The sequence below is a fragment of the Aspergillus fischeri genome, genomic scaffold, assembly GCF_000149645.3.
Source record: "Aspergillus fischeri NRRL 181 1099437636265 genomic scaffold, whole genome shotgun sequence".
Classification (NCBI taxonomy): domain Eukaryota; kingdom Fungi; phylum Ascomycota; class Eurotiomycetes; order Eurotiales; family Aspergillaceae; genus Aspergillus; species Aspergillus fischeri.
The window spans coordinates 1148404-1165096 of NW_001509761.1; the positions used below are offsets into that span (position 1 = coordinate 1148404).

Here is a 16693-nt window from a genome sequence, read left to right on the forward strand (position 1 = left end):
GGAGGAGGAGGAGGAGGAGAAGCTTACTCCTGTCGGATAACCCGTGCAATCCAACAAGCGAGAAACACGACAGCTAGGACAAAGCCGGAAAATAGCGCCCAGTGAGACATGATGTCTGAGAATGCTCAGATGAGACGTGCAAGCTAATAAGTCGAGGTGATAATGTGACAGGCGCTGAACACGATGAAAAGGGTTCCTTGGTTGATCTTAAAATTGAAGGTGAGGCAGGTTGTTGATGCACTCAGCTTGAGAAGGAGCGAGTTAAATGCAGATTCAGTAAAATGAAAACAGTGAAGGAAACAGAAGAAACATGGAGAAGTTCATGAACACCGACTATCCTGAAAGTAGTCAATGAGCGCATAGTGGCCATTGAGCTTTATTGACACGGTTCAGGTGGTGAATATCGACATCGTCAACATGCCTTGATTTCAATAGGCCTGACTTCGTGCTCTGGTCCAATATATTGAAGCTGCAGCCTAGTGTAAGGTATCGATGATTACTCTACGTATTAATAATGGTCAAGGATATATCTTCACTTATTGATCAACACATTGTTCTCACTTTATTTTCATGGTGGAGCTTTTGCGCAGATAGTTACTGTAGAGCAGAGGATCGAGGGCTTAGCAGACATTAACGGATCTTTCACAGACACAATACTTCCTGTGAATATTCTACATACTCTCGCCCTTCAAGATGGTTGCTATAGCCCCTGGAGCTTCTCTACATACTTCAAAGCTGCTTTGGCGAAACCTACAGTCAGATTGTAGAATATACGGTTCTTTCTTCCGGACTCCGAGTAAATATATGAACCAGAGACTTCAAATCAGGGCCTACGCAGGCTATCCAATCAGGCCAGTTCCTGAAAAGCGGTTGTCATCGGCACCAAGACAAGAGCTTGCATTTCCAGATTACTACAATGGCCTGCAGCAAATTCTAGCCAACATAGGCACCCTGTTCAGCGGGCTAGCTGTTTATACTCTATGAGAATCGATCCCCAGCATTAAAAAGACCGAAATGTCATCACTGTCAGATCAGATAAACAATTCGCCAAGATAGTGGATATCCAGCAATGAATGTCTTCAACGTCTGAATAGAATAGGCAATAAAATCTTGAATCTACTGGACAATTTCAGTTCTTGGGGAAGAGAAATAATCACTTTATTATTTACACCCATGGAGCCGTCATAACAAGCGAATCCCTGGCGAACGTGCTAGGTTCCTTATCTGGTAGTGAGACGGGGCATTGCGAGCAAGACAGTGTTTGGTGCGTTTGAGAGAAGGGAATAGGGCTATACCGCGGAGCTCCTCTCCCATTCCTCTCCCCTTCCTCTCCCCCTTCCCCCCGGTACAAGTCCATGGAGGCTAATCCTACAGCAGGCCATTACCATGAGTGGTGTCTGCTTATTTGTAACCTCTTGTGTTCTTATCAACTCCCGTGAGTAAGGCACACGACTAAGTATGCATTGCTAGAACATATCGTAAATGCATTGTTAGGAATACTTGCTAACCGCGGGGAGTTGGACATTATTTACCTGTTTCAGAGGATAATAGTGGTACTTAAATATAGGATTTAAACCATATCATCCATTTTCACTTGGTGCTCCTGGCCTAGACCAATCATAGATAACGTTTGACTGGTGACCTACGTAGTAGCTATCAAGTTAACTAACTTTTGCGGAGGTCTTAAGAAAGCATCTGCCTGTTCTTGCCACCAGCCAGGATCTTGCCTGCGAATATAAAAGCTCTCTGTTCGACCATCTTAATTTATTTTTAACCAATTTCGTCTAAATATCATCATGGCGAACCTCTTTCGAAAACTTTTCCTTTTTGGAGACTCCCAAAGTCCACCCCCAACCCACATCAACGTCGCTGTTACTGTCTCATCATCCACACTTCACAAACACGGTTCCGACGACGAGTTCCACATCACCCTAGAGGCAACTCTTCCTCAAACCCCGAATACGCCGCTTACCATCCTTGTATTTGGCACCCTCCTAGACCCTAGCGGCATAGCCCTCTACGAAAATGGCTTTGACTTCATCAACGTTGACACAGGCGCTTCCGCGAAGCGTCCAAGCCTTACCCAACATTATACATTTGGTGGGGTGTCTCATATCCCCATCGAAACCCAGTTTGAGCAATATTTTGTCACCCTTGAGCCTGGTATACCTCACCGAGTGATGTTTACCTTATGGCCCTGTCCCAGGAACCAGCCACACAATAAAGACAACCCTGAGCGGCTTAGAGCTGCGTGTGGGGAGCTAGTTATAACTAATGAGGATGAGGCCATAGTTGCAGCGGGCTTTTCTCATGTCACATATTTAGAAGTGGGATCGACGTATCGTGTTGAGCTCGGGAATAAGTTGAATGAGATATCCTGGCATCGATATGGGTCGAAGGAGCAGGTTCTGGAAGGACAGGATGCTGGAGGAGGCTGTGTGAAACGACGACGCGAGCTAGTCGGGGACAGTGAGATGCAGCCAATCCCCCTTGTGATGCAGAGTTCCGCTAGCTTCACTGTCGAAGAGTAAGAACTTACAGGTTTTAAAACAGCCTTCAATGTGGGCAAGCTTGATTTCGGATCTCTAGACGGGACGGTTGACTAGCAAAGACGCTGAGGTGCACACTACCCATTAGAAAGTAGGGCACCTAACATGATCGTAGTTTATCAAACATAGAGCTTCAATGGAGCCCTGTCGACACACTGATAGGGCAGTGAACCTACTTAGCAAGCTCCGAGCTAAAAAGGGGATTTCTCTGAAGTCTAGCGATATGTTACCAAAAATGACTTATCCAGTTTTCTCAAATCCATTTGTCAACGCTGACGACATTCTGCTGCAGCGCGGGCTGGAGGTAATGTAGCCCGTGTCCCATTTTCTGAGAAAGTGTTTTCCAGGAAGCACTGGGCGGTAATCCAGCAAGAGGTGCAGATGAACTGGAAGATATCTACATCACAAATATTAATGTGAACAATTAATGTGGAGATGCTCCTGACTTGTTAGCATATACTGGTAAAGATGAAAACGGCAACCAGCTTATCCATCTATATGACCGCCTTGATAACAAGCCGCTCATCAAAGACGTTAAGTGCGAGAATATTTTTTCTTGCTACTATTCTACTATCACCATTGTCAACAACTGGTCCCGTCTGGTCCTTCAGAAACCGCTTCAGTCAGTATGAGTATGCACTGCTAGCACCGACTTTCACTTGAGAACAAGGCGCTCAACATCACCAGCCAATGCCGTTGTCACAGCATCATTTTCACTATAGTCCAAATCCTGCGTACGGAGAGCACACTTGGGCACATATACCGAATCCTGTTGACAAGCCCGAGCCGCCCTTGATGGTTGAGCATCTATACTTCAGTTTTCGTGACAGACAGAGCTGTGATGGTGACATTTACATGTATACTCCTAGTCCGTCAAACAAGACAGGCAATTTTCATGACACCTCAAATCCCTTCTCTTATTATTTTTCATTCTGGTGTTCACTTGCTTTACCCGTACAACCTGTTTTCTGGGGTACTGATTGCAATACTACTCTAATGTCTGTCAACGTAAGCGCAAGGCTGCACGCAGTTTGATCTCATGGATGCGGTTCATGCAAGTGTCCCATGTCTCATAAAATCCCCGGGTTTCCCCGGTTTGCCGGTGCTGTCGGCCCTGGTTCCAGCCCACTAAAAAGAGCCAAGTAATTTGCCTAGGACTTTTATGGCTACTCAAGCTGGCTATCCGTACAGTAGCTGAACTTTTATAATATAAATGATATGTACATGTTTCAGTGCTAAGTAAAAAGACGCAAGCCGCCGCTCTGTGGGCTACCTTGGGGCGGTGCTCGCTCGCAATAAGCAGTGGTGGTGGTGGCACCATCAGCGCGTAGCCACGACCGGTCCTTCTTTGTTGAAATCAATAGTACTAGTTCAATTCGCCAACTACTAGTAATTTATATGGCCAATTGAAAACCAATGAAGGTCTGATTCTTCTAAACGAATGACTATCTAGCTACTATTTATGCCTCCCACTAGAGGCAGGGGTTCGGCTTATTAATGAACGAATATATGCCGAATATTGGGCGAATACCGCCGAATATTATCGCCAAGGGACGGCTCGGTGGAATCAAATCACTTCCAAATCGGGCAAGCGGTCATATAATTCAATAAATAAAGACACTGAATCTAACCATAATTAGATTAAGAAAGGAATAGATATTATATAAATATCTTTAATACTTTTAACTAGGCAATATAAGTAAGTATACAGTAGAGTTGCATAATCGAACTGCAAAAACCGAATCCAACCCTCACCGAACCTGCAGTATTTTGGATTCGGTGCCTAGCCTAGGGAACCACACTGGTTTTGATTTCTCTTGGCCCCGAACCAAATCCATTGGGGGAAACCATTAGTTATGGTTTTTGCAGGTTTAACTGTTATGTTCACCTGAACAGGAAATACCTCCTCTGGGATCCATCGAGCCAGTGCGGTATGCGGACCATCCGCCCATCCAGCTCACCATCCCGCATCTGAATATAACAATGTACTACTTGATTTTTCGCAAACATGGCTTTGAATTGTGAAATATCAATGATTCGGTGAGTTACTGGGCGGCTGAAGGTCTTCTCTCTATTTTTTAGTTGCCTATCCTTTTTTCTAACCGGCAATGTCTCTTTCGCAAGCCTCAACCTGCTTCTTGAATGCGTACTCTATGTGCCTCTTCAATCTGACTTAACGACCAACTACTGGGCTGAGTAAATGCAAAATGAATGTTTTATACAGTACTATCTAGATTGCGTATCGAACCATTGCCACAGTCCCCTACTCGAACATAAGAACAGTGTGATTGGCATAGCTTATGTCTTCTTTCAAGGGCCCCAGTGTAGGCTTCTCGGTGCAACGAGCGCAAACAGTGGATGATGGGTTATTTAAACGGCCATAGTCTGCGAGCAGCTTCCTATAGGAAGCGAATAGTTTATAGTACTAAGCAGAAAGATCATTAAAGGCGACACGTTCGTAATGGTTATCGACACCAGTGTTGAAAAGTGAGGTCTCCAGTCTTGACACCTGACGAATAAGGTGCTGCTCACGTCTGATTATTGCATGAAGAAAGGCCGTCGTGAGACATGGTCTATTAATGTTAGACTGGTCCTGATGGTACACTAAGCGTACAGACCTGCTGTGCTTGCAAGCGACGAAGTGGCTGTGTAGAAGTTGCTGGTCAAGAAGTAGATTGTGCATATTGTATCAAATGGAATATGTCTAAATATTTATATGTCCTCTGGCGACCCCAAGAGCCTCTGATCGTGTTTCCCAAAATACATTCCTCAACGCTAGCATTAGCCCTTCGATTCACATTCGCCTAGGCGCCTGGATAATGGTAGTCCTGCCAATGAAAGTATTAAGAATCTAGTTTCTAGACACTTGGGTACTATCTCGCCTGTGTTCTTTCAAAATTCCTTAGCAACTGGTGATACAATCTTAAGAGCGCGTGCTGTCGATTACGAGGAATATTCTGATTATAGATCTGCTTGATATGACTCCATGAAAGACCAGAGCTCCCTTAAAAACACCAAAAGATATTCCTCCTCACGGTAGTAGCGTCTATTGTGTCTTGATTGGTTTGCCCCGCGCCATATGTAAATGTGTTTGAATGAAGCTCCTTCATGAAACTAGAACAGATTGCACGCTCAAGATATACCTGGATGTTTCGCTACCCCCATTTATGCTCATTTGTAGAGGCTTTAATTCAGTAATTGATGATACAAGGTACGACCGACTCGTTAGTTTACAGTAAATTTTTTGTTGCCCATGGATATCCCCAATGGAATACCCCCCTCTGACTGGGTAAATATAAGTATCCGCCACCTCGGCGTTGAAACTTTCATAGACTGCTTAGCCTCATTTCCAATGTGTAGATGCATAAATGATACCCTCCTGACGAGGAGAGATGCGCTCGTATAACGAATCAGATGGTGGGGATAGACCTATATACATTGCCGCAAGGTGTTTTTCCATCGCAACGTATTTTGAAGCGCGACTTTAAACTGATTAGTTATGGGGGAAGATGTTCACTGCAATGCCCACCGGGTCTAGCCGGGAACGAGTCATGCCATAGGAGCTACATACAACACAAGCAAGCCATAGCTATGGTCTAGAACCTAATATTAGGCTACTAGACTAGCCTATAATTTACATTTAACTAACTAGATCGTTGCTATATTTTAGAATAACAGTGCCGGAAATCGAACGGGGATGGGATTGGGACACTCCCAGAAAGAGCAGACAGCAGAAACAATGAACATAGCAGCGACTATAGCGCCAAAGTGAAGTATGCAGACATCAAACTTCTTCCTCATTCAAGTGTAGCGCGGTCGTCCAATGTATCGAGATTATCCCTCTTTGCAGCAGGATCTTCATCATTGGCCCACGCGTGGAACATCTCCCCCTTATCTGTGACCGGCACAGCTGCAGTTTGCCCATGCCAATGGCCGATTCGAGCCCCTTCAAAGGCCTTGCGCTGGAGCTGCAGCTTGTCGTCCAGCGCCCAGTTCAGGCGCCGGTATGCGCTACCTGGGAACCACTTGGGGACAACCCGTGCCATGATAGAGTCGAGCGCCAGGTTGGAGAGAACAATAAAGCCGCCAACTGCAAGAAGACATGACACGCCCAATACAGAGAAAGAAGTCGTCCCTGCGGGGCAGCGCACCTTCTGCGCCTTGCACAGGGGCGTCCGATCCGTCAGCGCCAGTCGCTTCTTTCCCTCACGGGAGCCGCGAGGCCCGGTGGCAAACTGCACGCTGCGCTCCTGTAGCTTGGCCAGGTTGGTCTCGAACCACGATTGCACCTCAATCTGCCACTGGTTGCTCGGCAGCTGCGCGGCCTGGTTCAAGCCAGACAGCGTCTCCTGGGCGCGCAATGCGTACGACGACCGCCCGTAGATACTGTAGTACATATTGTTCAGCACCAGGTAGTTCATGAGCATCGCCAATGTGTCGGCCTGTAGCGGGCTGAGGTCGTAGGTGTCAACGAAGGCCAGCGCTCCGTCCATGCTAGCCCATGCTTGGATACCCTGCAGAGCGGAGCAGACCTCTGTCCGCGCATTGCAGATCTGGAACTGGTCGATGCAGCCGAGCATGGTCGTGGGGGTGTCCGCTGTGTACCAGTCGTCAAATTCGGCGATGGAGGTGTTCATCCCCAACGTGATGAGCTGGCTGAGCGCCGACACGTGGGCGCTAAAAATCGGGTCATCGGTGGGATACTCGTACATAACGCTGTTGGCATTGAGGAAAAAGATGGAAACGTCGGCATCTGTGCGGTTGAGCTCTTCGCGAGGCTTCCAGAGCTGGGAGGTTTCTGGTGCTCCTGCGGTTGCCCATAGAGCTCTGAGGAGATAACTGATTCAGACTGGATCGGATCGACGGGCGGAAAAGCACGATGGCTAGGGCGCTGGTACTCACTGGACTTTATACCCCAGCCGGGCGCGCACCGTTACGGCATCATAGTAATATGTATAGTTCTGGGTCCCGTTACCGTTGAATGCCGGTCCATAATGATATGCAGCCACCAAGTAGTCGGAGTACGGGAAGTTGGGCAACGGGTTTGTGTCATTATGAATAGTAATATATCCGGCGCTGGTCAGGGGAGCACAACTCGCGGATTTGCGGAAGAATAATCGATCGTCGTCCGGTGCATTAATGCCCAGGTGTTCTCGAGTATCGAGAAGACCGGTATCCATCGTAAATGCCGCGCTGTCTCCTTCCAGACACATGCCACTCTGGAATGGACAGGAGGCGTTGGTGGTAGTATGTAAAGCGAGGCGAGTCTGCGCGTAGATGTTGCACTGTGGGAGTCTTTCTGCATCAGGCACGTAGCAGGCCCTTGCGTAGGAAGTCGCGGTGTTAGTCTCTAGTAACTGGGTCGTGTCAAATACGTCTAGCTGATAGGGGTCACTAGCGTTGAATGCTGCGCCGCCGGCCAAATAGAGTCCGCAATGAGGGCTCATGATCAGGCAATGCGAGCCCGCGGGCTTGGTGATTCTCGCAGAGAGAATGGCGGCGCTACCAGTGAGAGCTAGCCAGATGATGGCCAGTACGATGAAAAGGAGATTGCGAAGAAGAGGGTGCTGGGCCTTCCGACGCCATGCCCATGAGAGAAGGGTAAACTCCCATATAAGCGCGGCGGGCGAAGTGGTGTTCTTGAAGATGACTTGCTGCTGGTGATGGAGCGCATCTCTGGGTTTCTGAGAGGAGTGAAACTGATGCACGACGAAACTGATGATCCGCCACAGATGGCCGGCCGAGACGCTCACGAACAAGGCGAGGAAAGCCGTCAAAAACCCGGCGTTTTGGGCGCTGAGGGTGATGGTTGCTCCATGGATACGACCATGCGACCAATCCGTCCAGACTCCTGTGTAGATATACTCACTGTTGTTGGAGTTCACTTCCATGATGCTTCAGCAACGTGACTGACGAGGACGGAGAGGGTTGTACGCAGGCTGAATCCGGCGCCAGCATTGAACCGATTTATAATACCCTTCATTCACTTGAAAAAACGCATCTCTCATATCTTCTCCCTTCACAGCCTACCCAAAAAGGCTGCCAAGCTGGAAAGGCTGAAGGGCCAGGTCACGGCCTTCAACCTATGCGCGAGAGCCAAGCATCCGATGAGGCAATGTGTAGCGACTTTCTACCTCGGTAGCAACCAGTGAAGCAGCAACATACGAAGACTGTGACCAGACGCCTTATGGACTATATAATCTTCTCTCTGAGCGCCAGGCTCCTGGTGATGGGTAATGCGGTTTCGAAGTTAAACTCAGGTCCATTTAACAGCAGTACGGGAAGTCGCGAACATGTTATCTCCCACCAGACTGCTCGGAACCTGAGTAAAATAGACTCACGGACTCGAGGCTGACCTCAGTTATTAGGATGATATCCCTCGTATTCAAACCTCGGTGGCGTGTGTAACCGCAGCCAAGAACCTGGTTGGTTTTTGTGTCTGGTCTCATACGTCCCAAACAGGCCACGTGAATAAGCACAGACCGTCGACCCTGGGACTTAGGGACGTGATGGTAAGAAGCCCCGCGATCCTTGTAAGCCGCCCCTATGTGGCTTTATCGCACTTCGTGATCCAGGGTTTGCCCCGTTGCTCGTTGTATTTATTCGAGCACGAGTGACTAGTAGTCTCGTCGCGTGAGGTGGTACTTATCATGATGTACTCCATACAAATACACATGCTCGACTGACTGATGACGTGATGTCAAGGTACTAGTGTCTCTAATACTGCGTGATTTACCGCTAAATTGGGACTGTGCAAGGGCTTGAATTCATCTAAAACTAGCAGATAAAAAGGTCATCCAGACTCATCCTCTCCAGGTCTTGGCAATGAACATGAGACGCCTCCGGTTGACACGTAAACACATGGTGAATCCGACCAGTCACATAGCAGTTAGCCCTAGAGAGATGGACCACCACCGATTGGTACAACAGACATTGTTTGACTTCCGCACACGCCGAATATAGAGCTATCCATTATAGAACAAAGATATGAAGATTCTCCTTTAAAGACATTTTGCCCAACCCCTCTTCTTTCCACGTGGTGCAGCATAGCAGTGGACATCTTTCAAGTGATATTCTAATTTGGCCAGACTGTCCAGTTCTAGAGCGCAAGCGGGATTGTGGCAATGGAATCTACCGTCCAGCGCTTGGGGAGAGAGAACGGAACCGACGTGCGCAAACCACGCCGGTCGATCCAAGAACTGCTCCATCCGTTTTGGAGGTTTTAAAGATTTATCGCCGAGGCAGAACGGGGCAGTACGCGGCTTTTGCTGGAGCATTCCGAAATCTTATGTCACTTAATGATGCTTATCTGCACCAGCATTGTCAGTAAGTATTAATACTTACCAGGTAGAGTTCGTCTTACCTGCTTCCATCAAAGCGCAGCGCTGACAAGCACGGCCGGTAACATTACGGGTATATCCACTTCTGTGACCTAGTCTCGAAGAGCATTATATGGTATATAGACATGGGTAGCTCGCCCGGGTGGGCAGCTCACCTGGGAATTACGTTATGAGATCTATAATCATCTTATCTAATATAGGGTACTGCAGGAAGACCTACTTCTTGATATAAATAGCATATTTAAGCATGGTTAAGATATCCATGCCGGAGTGGGTGCGCCAAAGGCACGGATATTGCACACCTGATTCGGTAATTAATGGACCCCTTCAGGCAAAAGCCTCGTGGGACCTTGGTACTCCACTTGGCGGGTATCGGTTCTGAAGCTTAGCTTCCCAATATGGCCAGGTCATATGGATGCATATAAATGTGAAGCTTCTACTTCGAGATGGCGTAATCCGTCACGTCTTTGCAACTCAACAGCTTCATATCTTCAGTGTTCTATAATGAGCCATTTAATCACCATGGGGCCAACGAGCGTCGTACATATTGCTGTTCTACTCAACAGCCCGCCTGGCGATGAGTTTTGGTATGAAGTGAGGCAGTCATTTATCGATATCTTTAGAATTGTCGCTCCGGAGGCACAGGTGGACTTTTATGACCCTGTTATGGACGCTAACTTTCCAGACCCTCAACGCTACCACCTGATCATTCTCAGTGGAGGCAAGGCTGATGCATCCTCATGAGAGCCTTGGGTACTGGGTGTCTTGAACTTCATTCAAAGTACTGCACAGAGATGCCCGTCTATTAAAATTCTTGGTATCTGTGGGGTCATCAAGCCACTGCTAGAGCATTCGGTGGCGAGGTCAAAGCTGTGCATCTGGTCCTATTGTAATATAATTCTGCAAGCACCGGGTGTTGAATATGAGCTGATGATGTGGAACAGGCGGCAATTCAGGATATAAAATTAACAGAGGCACGCTAAAAGTTCTTCCTTCCGCTGCCCCTAATGGTTTCTTCGTAAGTTCAGCTCAATTCTCCTTTCCTTGATACTATCATGTCATTCATAACTCTGAACAGGGCGCCCGAATTTCACGTCCGCGAAGTAGCCGCAGCAGCTCCAGATCTCATCAGCTTGGCCGAGAACCGCGAATCTTCCTGGATCAACAAGCATATTCTGTCCTCTCCTTTCAGGCTCATCCGGAAATCCAGAAGGACTTCGCCAAGAAGATCCTTTTAGAAGACAACGGCAGTTACAATACCAATTCTTCAAAACAGCAACTAGAACAGGAGGTCAGAAAATTAGATAATTTGACGGATGGTATTAAGATGCTGGAAAGAGTCATTGAATGGGTGCAGAAGTGATTTGAAGCCAGCTGAAGATACATTACAACTTGTGAAAGCGAAGCATATATTTTTTTTTTACCATCCACTAGATCCCTCGCAATAAAAGACAACAACCACATATACTCTCTAGATCGAAGTAATTTCATTGCTCTTACAAATTTTAACTATGTAGTAGCGCAGACCGGCGTAGCAACAATCCTGTAAGTTATGATATGTTTTGATTGATTGATGAAAGGTAGAAGGATAAGACCAGTGATTGGATTGAATAAGTAGAAAAGTACAGCTAGATTCCTGTGCGGCACCCCAATGTATCATTCTCACCCCGATATGTCCGGCTATAAGACGCCGTTTTTAGTCTACAGATCTTCCTTCCCCCTCATGCCCTTAAATCTACCTTCCGCTCCTCTTTGGCACTCGAACCAGCCCATACACAGCTAAAGCCCCCACGGCATTAACCACAACATACACCAGAACGAGGCCCAAATTCCTCCAGCGATCCTCGAATTGGACGTTGACCGTACTGAGATAGTCGTTTGTACTACTCAGTGGACAAAATTCACAGTGCTCGGTGCTGTTTGGATCGACTAAATACCCGCCAGATAAGGAGATGTAGTGGGCCATGTACGAGCCGCACGTGTGGCCTGCCAGTGGGAGAAACTTGACATATTGGGTGCGCACACAATCTCCGCGTTCGCTACACCGGTTGAGAGAAGACCGGAGGCGAGCCAGGTGAACGGGGAGACGTAGTACGTGAATGTCCAGAATCCGGGCAAGGAAACCTTTTTGACAAGAACGCTGTGTTCGTTGTCGGAGTGATTAGTTAGCGCCATCATTTACCGTAAGACGGACAGGGTAGGCTTATAGGCTCCGAAGGAGGGGGGAGGGGAGGCAAAAAGTACATACCCGCAAAAAGTGATACACATCCTATAGCTGATATTTCCAACGCTACTAGCCGAATCGGCGCTGTCTATCCCAGCAATAAGGACGTGAGTAAAGGTACTAGTGAACATCATGAAGGCCCAGATATACAGGAACACCAGACACCCGCGCGAGGTGACTTCGTGCGCCGAAACGGCGTTCTGGTATAGTCCGATAGGGTAGTACCAGCAGAAGTAGGCCATCACGGCCATCAGGGTGTTCCAGAAGATCTCGATCATAATGTTGCTCAGCATGGAGACTAACTTATAATGTTAGTCCGGTGTGTTTGTGTGAGCCTTTCTTTCCAAGATTGATCTCAATCCGTACCTTTCCAATCATATATCTTGGATGGTCGCTCGCGCGCCTCGTAAACATCCCTCTGATTGATAAATTGAGGCATTATCTGCTCGCTCAGTTGTCCGAACATACTCAATAACATCACCACGGCGTACATCTGATTCTGGAGCCCTTGGACGGTGTTGGGCGCATTGTAAAAGCTGAAACCAATGATTAAAGTCTGCGAATGGGCGTCAGCTAGATACTAGACCTGAAGATGGTTTCTAAGGCAGCTTTGCCCTACTGGAGGGTACACACCGAGCCCACTGTAAGGGCGATTTTGGAATAGATATATGACGGGGTTCGCCAGTATTGCGCCGCGACACGTTTCTGAACGAGCCACCACTGCTGTGCAAAAGGCGAGGCATAAGCACCGTTGTTTAACTGACTGAATGCCTGCGTTTGCAGCTTGCCGCCTACGGTAGCCCTCGATGTTCGGATTTCGCGCAATTTCGCCTTGACCGACTGATACTCATGCGAGTCTCGCCAGACCTTCGGCCAGTCGACAGTGGTTTGGGATCCGGGCGCGGCGCCGATCACTTCCAACATCCACTCGGCCGGGCTGGCACCAGGAGGACACTGCTTTCCTCCATTGTACTCCAGATATTGGGTGAGAGTGGCCGAGTGTTGGCCGATCCCTGGCAAAGAAAATGATATTCATCGTTAGTATATGCATGTTTGCTATCCTGTGTTGGAAAAAGAGGGAGAGAGCGCAGACGACAAACCTCCAAAGTATACAGTTTTGCCACCTTTCGCGAGAAGCAGCAAGTTATCAAATTGCTGGAAAAGAATGGCAGACGGCTGGTGGATCGTGCACAGAATCGCCTGGCCACTACGTGCTAGTCGTTTCAGCAGTTGGCAAATAACCCACGAGGTCTGTGAATCCAGTCCGGAAGTTGGTTCGTCCAGAAAAAGGAGCAGTTCGGGCTTCGCGGCCAGTTCAATGCCGATGGTGAGACGTCGGCGCTGTTCGATGTTCAACCCTTCACCGGGGGTGCCAACAATGGCGTCCGCGTACTCTTCCATCTCAAGGAGGCTGATCACTTCCTTCACGTATGCGAGCTTCGCCCCCCGCGACACAGTCGCAGGCTGGCGGAGAAGTGCACTGAACTCGAGCGACTCTCGCACACTGCACGTTGAGAGATGGACATCCTGCTGCTGCACGTAGCCTGTTTTGCGCTGGAAGGAAGCATCACTGGGCATACCGTCGACGAGCATGTCACCGGTAACGACGCCGGTAGTCACACGATTGGCGAGGACGTTGAGGAGGGTTGTTTTGCCGGCACCGAAGACACCCTGGGATTGATCTTGTGCTAGGCTTATCAAAGCGCTGGAACTGATAGTGACATCTGTACACATACCATCAAAGCGGTCAAAGTTCCAGGTTGCACCCATCCGTCGACGTGGTCTAGGATACGCCGGACCTCCCCTTTATTCTTGATATCGTAGCATACGTCTTGCCATTGGAAGATCTGGCCCTCGCGGGGTGGAGCATGCGTCTTTTCCGTCTCATCTGACCGCGCCATCGTGGCCATTTGGGAACCGAGGGCCTCTTCGTCGCCGGCCTCTGCCATTCGACGGGTAGATTTCTTGTTGACAAAATGTTCGCGGCGGAAAATGAGAACTTCACCCTTGCTCTTAGCCATACTGAGCAGCTCAATCGCGGCCAGGTATGTGGCCGTGAACATGAACCAGAACGCAATCAAAACTCCCACGTTACTAGTGGAACGTCAATGGCTTTTTCCTATCTAGACCGAATGGCTCGCACAAGGATGATGGAAAAAGCTTACCGCCACTTGTTGGAATGGTAATAGTTGAACTTATCGTTGAGGTATATGTTTCCCCGGATTGTGGTTGAGCCGACTGTGTTTCCGACCTCCGCACATGCCCGGTTGTCGATGCCAACGGTGCTGTAGTCCGGCCCTGAGGGGACGATGACAGAGCACGAGAATTCGCGATTCTGAAATTCATTGATCATCAGAGACTCGACGGCGTAACTGAGCGGGTTGACATAAGCCATCCACCGCGACCATCCTGGCATGTACATGGTTGGCATCGTGAAGCCAGTGTACATGATCAAACCTAGGACCAGTAAAGCGGCTGGCACCAGCGCCTGCGACATGGTACGCGACACGGATGCAATCGTCCGAAACAGACTGGATGTCACAAAAGTGCTGAGAAAAGCCACAAAAAGGAAAAAGAACACGGCCCCGGCCTCTCGCCGTAGGTTTGCCATGAGATACAACGTTAGATTGAAGCAAAAGGTATTGAGCAATTTATATGGGATATTGGTCAGCATGCTGGCGAGAGCCTCTGCAGATGGGTGGTAGAGAGCAAATTGTTTGTGTTTCTCCACAACCGGCCGTTGCTCGTATAGCGTCAAGATCTGGAGATGGTTAGAGAAACAGTGGTAAATCGGTTGGTCCTTACCTCGAGAACACTGGCAAAGGGGCTTAGAAGGAGAGGAAAGAAGATCAACCCTCCTCGGCCGTAGAAGCTGTTCGTGTCGTCGTGCAGATTGAAGAAGATGCTTCCCAAGACCAGAGCCATGATGGTACTGCCGCCAAGCTGGATATACGTTAGTGAGGGATCCGCAAGCAGGCGCTTCCAACCGCGCCAGAGACACAAAGAAGTTTGTTGCATGTACGACAGCGTATACGGGGATTTCATTCTTTGGCCGCTCGCCTGCTGGGCCCTGCGCGAGGCCACAAAGCCGTCCCGAGATTCGCCTCCCAGGTTAAATTTGCTTTCGTACGCCTCAATGCGAAGCATCAGCTGCTGGTGCTGATGACTCGTCTTCCATCTTTCCTCAAACTCCATTGCTGTGCGGGGGACTTTATTTTCAAACCCTGGTCGCACGCGACGTTCCTTCGGGCTGGTCATTGAGGTGAGGAAGTCCGGTATCGTCTGCTGCTGGGGGCCTAGATATTATACGCGTTGGGAACTGCAAGCAGGACACGGGTCAAGACATCCTGGAATCTTACACTGAAAACCCAACTCTTCAAAATATACGCGTGCTTCAGATGTCGGTCCAAAGAAGATTTGCCGTCCTTCATACAGCACCGTGACGTTGTCGAAAAGCTTTCGCATGCTTCTGGTAAGCCAAGATGTTTCTCACTGATACGAAGAGTAGGGGAGAGAGGGGGCGGGGGGTAGGGGTAGGTAAACGCCTACCTCATATGCCTCCTGCGGCGCTTGATAGAGGGAGACCAGGACGGATGATTGTAGAAGTTCGGTGGCTGTACGAAGCGTTCTGCAGAATTCCACTGCATTGGCGCTGCCCAGCCCGCGCGTACTGTTGTCCCAGCATTGCAACGCGGCATCGCTCAGTGCTGCTTCGGCAATGCTCACCCGTTTTCGTTCTCCTCCACTAACTCCCCGAATGAAGTCATTCCCGACCACTGTGTTCGCCGTATGCGAGATACCGAAAATGGCCATAATGACGTCTCGCAGGAGCATGGAGTATTCCTGGGCCTTCAGCCCGGCCGGCAACTGTCGCGGTGCTCTGGCACAAGCTGCGAACAAGAGCGTGTCTCCCACCGACAGCATCGGGAAATGCACCTGGAAAATATCGTTGTAAGGTTCGGCTGATTCCGTGGCCACGGTGCTTCTTGAGATGCGGCTTGCCAATCTTTGAATCGTTCGGTCGACATCATTGTGCTCTTTTTCTTGTTCTTCTTCTTCCCCGTTGGGTCTGGACTCCCAGGGGAACTCGGTGTTCATGGCGCTGGGGTGGTTTGCTGAAGGAGTGCTCTTTGCCATGGTTGCGTGGAAGATCTCAGTTCAAGTGCAGGAAACCTTGCTGAGACTTGCTTTTTCCGTTTTATTTTCTCCTCGCATGTCTTCGGCGCACCGATGGGATTTAATACTCGAAGCACTCGTCCACCTTCTAGAAGGACATCCTCTTCCGTGGCATCATCAAGGAATGGAGTTTCAGTCAGGAACTGCAGGTCAGATATTGCTCGGTGTTCGGTGAAACTAAAAAAGGACGGATTGCTTCGCCTCACCCAAGGCCTCCCAGGAACGTCGAGTGAAACACTACCTTGAAACTTACGCGTCTTCAAGAGATGACGCGGCGGAGGAAATCCTGCAGGTACGGGGGAGATAATGAACGCACCGTCTCCGTAGAACAGTCGCAGCATAATAGTACTTTCTCTGTTTCTATTCTTCTGGATTTTTCCTTCCTCTGCTATGCATTCACCCGC

General features: G+C 48.9%; 4 protein-coding genes across 4 annotated transcripts, besides 2 other annotated features; 2 read left to right on the top strand and 2 right to left on the bottom strand.

Moving 5' to 3' along the window:
- Window positions 1–22: part of a repeat region that runs on past the window's edge.
- A 1281-nt stretch (window positions 23–1303) lies between these two features.
- Window positions 1304–1333: a microsatellite.
- A 463-nt stretch (window positions 1334–1796) lies between these two features.
- NFIA_004490 (uncharacterized protein) lies at window positions 1797–2531 on the top strand (the record flags this gene model as incomplete). Its single annotated transcript, XM_001258987.1, has 2 exons — window positions 1797–2163; window positions 2266–2531. 2 exons carry the CDS (start codon window positions 1797–1799, stop codon window positions 2529–2531), a joined length of 633 nt encoding a protein of 210 aa, XP_001258988.1.
- Window positions 2532–6346: 3815 nt separating this feature from the next.
- On the bottom strand, window positions 6347–8440 carry NFIA_004500 (uncharacterized protein; the record flags this gene model as incomplete). Its single annotated transcript, XM_001258988.1, has 2 exons — window positions 6347–7376; window positions 7452–8440. 2 exons carry the CDS (start codon window positions 8438–8440, stop codon window positions 6347–6349), a joined length of 2019 nt encoding a protein of 672 aa, XP_001258989.1.
- A 2456-nt stretch (window positions 8441–10896) lies between these two features.
- On the top strand, window positions 10897–11127 carry NFIA_004510 (uncharacterized protein; the record flags this gene model as incomplete). The annotated part of the gene is made up of 2 exons (XM_001258989.1): window positions 10897–10907; window positions 10968–11127. 2 exons carry the CDS (start codon window positions 10897–10899, stop codon window positions 11125–11127), a joined length of 171 nt encoding a protein of 56 aa, XP_001258990.1.
- A 691-nt stretch (window positions 11128–11818) lies between these two features.
- On the bottom strand, window positions 11819–16250 carry NFIA_004520 (ATP-binding cassette transporter; the record flags this gene model as incomplete). The annotated part of the gene is made up of 10 exons (XM_001258990.1): window positions 11819–12029; window positions 12138–12411; window positions 12480–12669; window positions 12747–13126; window positions 13214–13784; window positions 13850–14207; window positions 14279–14874; window positions 14919–15409; window positions 15473–15569; window positions 15663–16250. 10 exons carry the CDS (start codon window positions 16248–16250, stop codon window positions 11819–11821), a joined length of 3756 nt encoding a protein of 1251 aa, XP_001258991.1.
- Window positions 16251–16693: the final 443 nt, after the last annotated feature.